General features: G+C 36.1%; 1 protein-coding gene across 1 annotated transcript; it reads left to right on the top strand.

Moving 5' to 3' along the window:
- The first annotated feature begins 5495 nt into the window (after positions 1–5495).
- tm4sf18 (transmembrane 4 L six family member 18) lies at positions 5496–8120 on the top strand. The gene is made up of 4 exons (XM_051908872.1): positions 5496–5894; positions 7027–7098; positions 7200–7342; positions 7446–8120. The coding sequence occupies exons 1-4, from the start codon at positions 5718–5720 to the stop codon at positions 7642–7644; spliced, it is 591 nt and encodes a 196-aa protein (XP_051764832.1). The 5' UTR covers positions 5496–5717; the 3' UTR covers positions 7645–8120.
- Positions 8121–8519: the final 399 nt, after the last annotated feature.

The following is an 8519-nucleotide window of genomic DNA, read 5'->3' as shown; positions in this document are numbered from 1 at the left end:
AATCGCCACATTTTACTGATCGGATAACTAACAGATTTGTTAAAGCAGTTCCATTTACACTTGGCCGCATAAATGTGTTTCCCTGCAAAACGAATATATATCTGATCTTCAATTCCCACACTATATGCAAATTTAACAGAGTTCACGTCAACAAAAGCAACAGATATGAGCTGCATATTTATCATCAGCTAATTTCATGATCAAAGGCCGCAATAGGAGAGAGAGAGCGGTATCAGCACTGGTAAGATAATTTGGTCTCACTACTTTTAATGAAGATGACTGTGTTTTGAGCGTCTGCGACTTATTTTCAGTTTAATTTGAAGCAGTTTGCATGTTGGCTTGCTGAAGAGATACTCAGCTACTCATCTGCGGCGATTCGTGTTGCAGTAGTGCCGTCATGTCTGGCTATAACATGCCATATAGCCTCGAACACACTCTCTACACACTCTCTCATGTTTATTTTTTACATTATGGGAGGAGTAAGATTTACATAGGCTATGTGGGTTCAACAACCAGATGTAAGTCCAGTTTCGTCTGGAATGCGTCTCAGGCCACCTTATGAAGCGGTTTGAGTGATCGGATTTAAATTCGTCAAAAGCTTTTCGGAGAGCATTTACACCTGGTCTTTTCAAGGTATCAGAGAAAATGCATGAAGTGACCAGATGTAAACAGGCCCTAACACAGAAGACTGAACAGGAAACAGTGCAAATTCACTCATAAACTCAAACCCAGAACAGACTTGACAAGTATGGAATCACACAGATTCAAATGTTGGGTCAACATATCTTGTTGACATATCTTACTAAGATGTAATTGTATAGATATTTTATACCCTTTATTATGCACATAAATGGACCAATGTGAACATATTTAGACAGGTTGTGAACCCTTGAATATAACTTTCAAAAAAAGTCCAGTAAAAAATCTTAGTGCCGTCAACGGCAGCTGTCACAGTTGGTAGGCGACAAAAACAATCCTCCATATAGGCTGCAGTAGATGGTCCCATTTAACAACGCTCAGTCTGACTTTGTGGCCTCTGAATTGGGAACCAGCTAATATCTTACAGACAAAATGAATAGATTGATTCAAACAGATGAATGAATGATTGTTATAAATAAGTTTTTTTCTGCTCTCTTATGTCATTGGCCATTAAAGTCTAATAAATATAACACACTTGTCCAGTGGCCATATGACACTGCAACATATGGCCGCAACATATGAATTTGCAGTGATATGTAATGATGTATTTGTATGGGTGAGATCACAGCGGACAAGCCCTCTACATGTGTCAGGACACTGGAATCTGCTCGCCCATCCATTCTTTAGAAAGGAAATCAGGGGTGGAGGAGAAATGTGAGTCTTTAGGAATCTCATTACTCAAATGACCAACTACAAGAATAAACTCATTACATTTATCAGGAAGTCATGTCATTGCACTTCCGTTGTTTTGATTAATTTGCTTTCATTGAGGGAAGTTTATAAGGTCAAAAAATGTCCTGCCAGAGGACTGTGAGAAAGACACATTTGAATCACTTTTATTAAATGGAAAATTATGACTGGAGATTCTGATTGAATGAGCCATGTTTGAAGATAATACAACAGCCAACAATCATTGTAATGAACTGTATTACTTGATTTGTAATTCAGTAATACAGTTACATTGTAATGAACTGTATTACTTGATTTGATGAATAATTGATTACTCTTAGTAATAAATTTACCTATTAATTAATCATTGGTGTCTTTTGTTATGTTACTGTTATCACTGTTTATAGTAGCAATAAGCCACAAGAGGCTGTGTTACAGTGTTTTTTTTTTACATGCTTTTAAACACTGCTCCACAACATATTCATAATGGATGGTTTTATTGCAGGGGTTCATGCGTCTCTGTGGTAAAAACCGCTTGTGATTTGTTTTGAATTTGCACTTGCGATGTACATCAAATCTTAAAAGTATATTTAACAGAAATGTACTTGTAGATTCAATAATAGAAAAGAAATAAAAGGCCACTTAAAGAGAATTTCATGACTATGTTTTTAACATTTAATGTAAAGTTTTTACTTTAAAGCATGACAAAAGTTTATTAAAAGACAATGATTTAAAATGTACTTTAAAGTACGTGTATTTTGATGTGTTGACTAACACACAGTAAAGTATTTAATTATAATTTTAACCGAAATGTGTTATTCGACATTACATTTAAAGTATATTTTAAATGTACTGAATTGCAACTTCATCCTTTCAAAAGTGTAATTACAGTTGTTTAAAAACATGACATACAACTTTAAATAGGAATGACATAAAAGTATATTTTACTTTACCATATATGTAATTATAAAATTACATATAAAGATGTACTTAAGTCCTACTTAAGTTGGTCAAAAAGCACTCTAAAGTTCAGCTAATTGCATTTAATATTACACTTAAACACAATTAAGTGTTTGAAAACATTACATTCAGTTTACACTTAAATATGTTCTCTTTTAAAAATTATTTATGTAATAGTTACTAAAGTTTACTTATTTTTCACAAGGGAACATACAATAAGAAGTTATTCTACTCTTATTAACACATATTTAACAAGCATAGAAATTAAAATGTTTTAGTAATGGTTTTAATAAACCACCATTACATGAATGGCATACTAAACTCTGAAGTATTAAATATATATTCACTAATATTTAATTAGTATGAAAGGAACATGAAGTTCATCAAGGCGGTTCTACAACATTCTTTTTTGTGATAATAGAGATGCTTGAGAACATATTTTTTGTTCTCAAACCCCCTCGAAGCTCAGCTCAACAAACACAACAGTGAGCGTTTGTATCCTCTGTGAACACTGTTGAGTTACGTAATGTAGTGTAATACTTCCATACCAGGCTGCTTTATTCATAAAGCCTGATTACTCCAGCATCTAATCCTGGATCACAAAAAAGACCTGTTACTTCATGTTTGTCTGGCTTAATAAAGATTTTACACCATAAACAAATAGTGTGCAAGTGTGCAGATGATTCCCATCTAAGTATCAATGTTGTCTCAGATGTTTTTTCTCAGTGTCTTTGGTAGTTATTGCCCTGTTATGACATCTGCAAACATCTAGTGGAGAAACAAATGATGTAATCACCTGTTTTCTCTGGGGGAAAGTAAGGACACTTCAGCTAAAGTCTCTATTTTTCTTTCCATTTCATCTCAATTTCATATTAAAGAGATCTATTTTGTGAACTCTGAACCCAGTGTCATTAGCGTGTGTGTGACAGCAAGTGATGCCATCTATAGTCTCAAATTAGAAGTGTTAAAGGCTGAAACAAGACCCATCTGCACATCATCTGGACCACACGCACCTTTAAAGACAAAGGCGTAATTCCACAAAAATATTGAGCAGCAAATCTACATATTAGAATGATTTCTGAAGGACCATGTGACACTGAAGACTGGAGTAATGATGTGTAAAATTCGGCTTTGATCGCAGGAATATATTTCATTTTACAATACATTTACACAGATAAGTTATTTTAAATATTAATTATATTTTACAATATTACTGTATTTTTATCAAATAAATGCAGTCATGGTGAGCAGAAGAGACTTCTTTCAAAAACATGAAAAAATCTTACCGATCCCAAAATTTGTGGTGCATTTAAAAATGACAATGAATACCTCGTAACAATTTTTACTGTGTTAATAAAGACACCTTTTCACTTTGTAATCACTGAAAAACAAAGTAAAATCTCCATCTATCGTCTATGTAACCTTGTCATCAGCCTTGTAGTAAGAAACTAATACTTGCAGAAATATACAACATTAGATTATTTTTCTAAGTGCCTTGTAGTTTCACGACCTTGAGCACAAGGTTTATAGCTAATGTTAAACTGCAAAGCTCTCAACATGTATTAAGTAAGGGATAATCCATGTCTAGCTGTGCATTAAATGATTTTAATGCACTATGTGGAGGCAAAGAACCGCCCAAAGTGAAGAGTAGGGAACTATTTTATTACTAAAAGTCGCGTGGCTGAGTCAGCGTTGATAACAAGTTTCTCTGCTCCTGAATCCGTCTGTGCCCGGCACGATCTTCGCTCTCCGTGTGTGAGCGACGTACTGTGTGTGCGCAACAATGAAAACAGCGCATTAATAACTGTGCATTTAACGGTTTTATTGCACATATTTCAGCTAATCGGAATCAAGTATTCAGACAGACCATGGTATAAACTGTTCATTTAGGTTGAGATTTATCTGATAGAGTCCAACCTTTAAAACATCTTTTCTGAATGTCCACAAAATCAGTTTTGTGGGAAAACAAAGTCCCCCACAAAGTGCAGTCATATTGTCTGTCAGAGAGAATACAGCCATACTGAGGCCCGGATCAAGAACACATAGGGCCCTGGTGCTAAAGCAAACCCAAGGACCCTCTTCACAGTAGTCTATCTTGGTGCCACAAAGTTTTCTACCACAAAAATAATGAATATTTAAATAAATAAATAAAAATAAATCAACAGTACACAAAGATACAATGAGTATAGGCCTATATATAAATATTCCAGGTTATAACACATTAACAGCATACATGCATTTAACACCAGATGTGAGTTCAATACAAACAGCAACAACTTTTGCTATTTCTGGAAAGTCTTCTTTCTGGCTCATTTCCCATTAATGTTTTGCTAGGGTTACGGCCTTTAAATCCGAATAAATAAATTAATCAATGAATAAATAAAGGACAGAAACAAGATATTTTTAATATACTGCAAATGTTAAACAATATTCATATTGCATTGCATTGCAGGCTGTTAATTATTGAACTAATATTTTACTTCAATTAAAGTTTATTAGAGCTGATCATATCTACATAGAAGAAAAAGTCATAGCTTCTTCCTTAAATCATGGAATCCAGGCTATAAAGCTCTTAAATTTCCTTAGTTGCCTCAATAAAAAGTTTCCATTGTTCTTGGACAGAATCCAGAGTTTAACTGTAACATCATGACACAGGCAAAAACCATGCTCCTCATTACCATGGTTTTTATGGTTTCTATAATAATAATAACAATAACAACAACAACAACAACGATAATAATATTACTAAGAATAAACTATGGTATTTGTAATTAAAAAAATTAAACATGAAAAAAAAATCAACTTCTAAAAGTGACTTATATTGCCCTTATATTACCTAATATTTAATATAAAGCTAATAGTAGTAAGATTAATAATATATACCATACATTTCTACGAGTTTGTCATCACTGTGTGTAAGACAGTCCAGCTGCTCTCACACTGCGACTGCTGGATGCGCGTGTGATTTAATCAGGTAGCGCCGTTTCATCACTTGGCTTTTGTTGTTTGTTTCCCATGCGCTTGCAGCACTCCAGTAAATAACAGCATTTAATATGCGGGGCCGTGGTGAGGTTTTGTTGATCAGCCCAGCAGGAAAAGTTCAGGTTCTCCCGATGTCCAGTCAATCCTTCCCTCGGCCAATCACGGGCCCCCTCCATGCTCTGGCCCTGGGGCTTCAGCCCCACCTAGCCCTTATGTTAATCTGGCCCTGAGTTATACTGTATAATGTCAGCCCGTTTCCTGTCTCCTCCTCCTCAGAGGAACAGCAGCTCATGGGGGACCGAGGAGGGGGGTAGTCTCTTAAAATTCTTCCACTCGTCCGTCCACCACTATAGTTTCCTGTCCCGGATTACAGCCGCCTGTTCTCATTCCCTCTGCTCCGTGTGAAGATGTGTTCTCTGAGCTTCGCCAGGTCTCTGGGTTTCGCCCTCATTCCCCTCGCCACTTGCTGCATTGTGGCAAATGTCCTGCTCTTCTTTCCTGATGGAAATGTGATATATGTTCAGGAGGAGCATGTGACTACATTTGTCTGGTACTTTATGGGAATCGGAGGAGGTGGTTTGGTGGTGAGTATCAGACTTGTGTTGGTGTAAATGCTGTCTTGTGTCCAGGTTGTGGCATAGTGTTGGTGGACTGAGGTTGCTGGACACATCCTTTCTACACTGTGGGCACTTCCCATGAGAAAAAAGACTAAATAAACACACTAAATAATGTCTCAATTAAAATGTAAAAATGCTTAATGTTTTAAATGTTCAGATCAGATTTAGGCTAAAGAAAAATCACTACAGTGATGCAAAAATATATATAAAATCTGTAAAGTTTTGGTTTAAGGGTTAGGATGTAGAAAATCTAATAAGCGTAATATAAAAACAACAGAAGTCAATGGGATGTGTGTGTGTAAGATTCTTAGTTGTGTATTGGTCAAAACAGATCTGTGCAGTTGAGTGTGTGGAATAAGCAACACGCTCTCAAAACAGTTTTGAAAGTATTTTATGATTTGGCAAATTGGTGATGTATTCATACAATCTCTTATTCATAATCTAATTCAACTGTTCGTACAATCTGCCCATGCCCCCTTGAGGGTTAGACTTAGGGTGGGTTTAGGGGTGGACCCAATGACGTTTTACCCATTTTTCATATTTTTTTGTATGGGTTGGATTTTATGTATTTGGGCGACTCGTACAATACTTACGAATTCTCATAAGATTGGGTTGGAATGAGTGTTATAAAGTAAACTTCTGGGCATTTCTTGGTTGAAAATGAACACCTTAAACGTGAAAATAATGAGCTAACACTAAAATAAACGGATGAAGAGACCTTATTACACAAGACGTACAGTAGGCTACATCCGAGAAAACAAGAATATGTGTTTAAGCAATAAAAACTTTACTTGTAATGGAATTAAGCTTAAGCTGAAGTACAAGTACTGGGTCAAATTCTTCAGATATCTAATATGTTACTATACCTTCTTTGTCAACAATATCTTCATAAACTTTCATTAAAATGCAAGATTGCTCCACATCTAACACAATTTTCCTTTTTTGCTAACATTACCAAATCACTATTCACAGTCCATGGATAAAAAGTTCCATTCTTGTTGAATATCCCACTTGTATATGTCAGAAGTAAAATGTAGTAATTGAGGTGCAGTTACTCAAGCTGGTTGAACTGTATTGAGAACTCTTTGTCCACATTCAGATGCTGATTCCGGCCTGCGTGTTTCTGGGAATGGGGAAGTGTGTGGATTCCTGTGGAACAGACAGCTGTGCGGTAAGTGTTGGGAAGGGGGTCTGTGGCCCTTATTTGAGCTCTAATTCAAAGACATGCTGTACAGGCCAGCCATAGTCATCAGTTTCACATTGTGTGTATAGATGTGTGGTTCAGTGATAGCGGCTCTGGTGGGGCTAGTTGGCTCTGGATACTGCTTCCTGATCTCCGCTGTGGCGCTCTTGAAGGGGCCGTATTGCTACACTACGATGGGATGGAGGTCTCCTTTTGAGACCGACGGGGGGAAGTAGGAGCTCTTTTTTTCTTCTTCTTCTTCTTTTTTTTTGATAATGCATTGATGGTGATGTTATAAGACAAAATTCCTGAACTCTTTTCCTTCATTTTTTCAGGTATCTCTTTGCTCAAGAGAGATGGTCTGACTGCGTTTACCCAAAACACATTGTGGAGTGGAATGTGACGTTGCTGTCCATCCTGTTGGGTCTCAGCACCCTTGAGTTCCTTATCTGTTTCCTGCAGTTCATCAGTGGTCTGGTTAATGCAGTGTGCCGGCCATGCTGCTACAAACAAGAGTACAGTCTAAACGCTTGAGGACGGCGCACTTCCCAGCCTCCATCAATCGGAAACAGGACTGCTCATCTGCAGCAGAAACACTGGGCCATCAGAGAGCCAACAGAACTGTCAATCACACACTCACACACATTAACAACTGTAAGTCGCCTTGGATAAAAAAAATAAAAATAAAAAATGTAAACATTAAGTCACTGCATTTCTAATGAATGTATTGAAACATTTCAACATCACTCCAGCCGAATTTGTATTAGCAGTGCATGTTTTCTGTATAGAACAAACATTTGTATTGTATACTACCTGCAATATGCATTTTGCTAAAATATAAAAGTATTTTTGTATGAGTTCTGGTCGTTTTGTACAGAAAGTTGTTTTGTAAATTATTTAAATATTGAGAGTATTAGAAGAACAGTTGGTGAATGTTGTTTTATATACCTATAAAAGCTGTAATATGTCTCGAATATTCCCTTCAGTAAATAAATAGGTTTTGTTTTAGACTACTGTTTTCTGTTTTGTTAAATTTGTGGATAAGCATTTGTAGCATTTTCAGCATTTGCAGTACAACATTATTGCAAAAATCCACTAGGAAATGGTTGCTGTAAGCCTCATTATCCCATTGCAGCAATAATCTCTGAATAATAATAATCTTTAAAGCCATGTCACACTGTAGCACTAGCCCAAAGCCTCTTGGTATGTATTTTAAAGACATGCAGATTTCTGGCCAAACATAAGCTACACAAGTACCTAAGCACAAACTCTTTAGTTCCAGATATGTGAAAAGGCATTTAGCCCCATCCTGATTTGTATTTTTGTGTATAAATCATACTAAACAGTTTCAGATTTCCAATCAGAATGTAAAATATGTACCTACAGTATATTCATGTGAAAAAATAATT

The sequence above is a fragment of the Ctenopharyngodon idella genome, chromosome 10 (assembly GCF_019924925.1).
Source record: "Ctenopharyngodon idella isolate HZGC_01 chromosome 10, HZGC01, whole genome shotgun sequence".
NCBI classification, from domain to species: Eukaryota; Metazoa; Chordata; class Actinopteri; order Cypriniformes; family Xenocyprididae; genus Ctenopharyngodon; species Ctenopharyngodon idella.
Note: the sequence above shows the minus strand (reverse complement) of the source record. Positions and strands in the feature narration are given on the sequence as shown.

Bases quoted from the DNA above. Each gene is read 5' to 3' on its own strand.
- tm4sf18 (XM_051908872.1), top strand. From the start codon at position 5,718: ATGTGTTCTCTGAGCTTCGCCAGGTCTCTGGGTTTCGCCCTCATTCCC. The intron at 5,895-7,026 runs GTGAGTATCAGA...GTCCACATTCAG, and splicing joins TCGGAGGAGGTGGTTTGGTG to ATGCTGATTCCGGCCTGCGT. The intron at 7,343-7,445 runs GTAGGAGCTCTT...TCATTTTTTCAG, and splicing joins TTTGAGACCGACGGGGGGAA to GTATCTCTTTGCTCAAGAGA.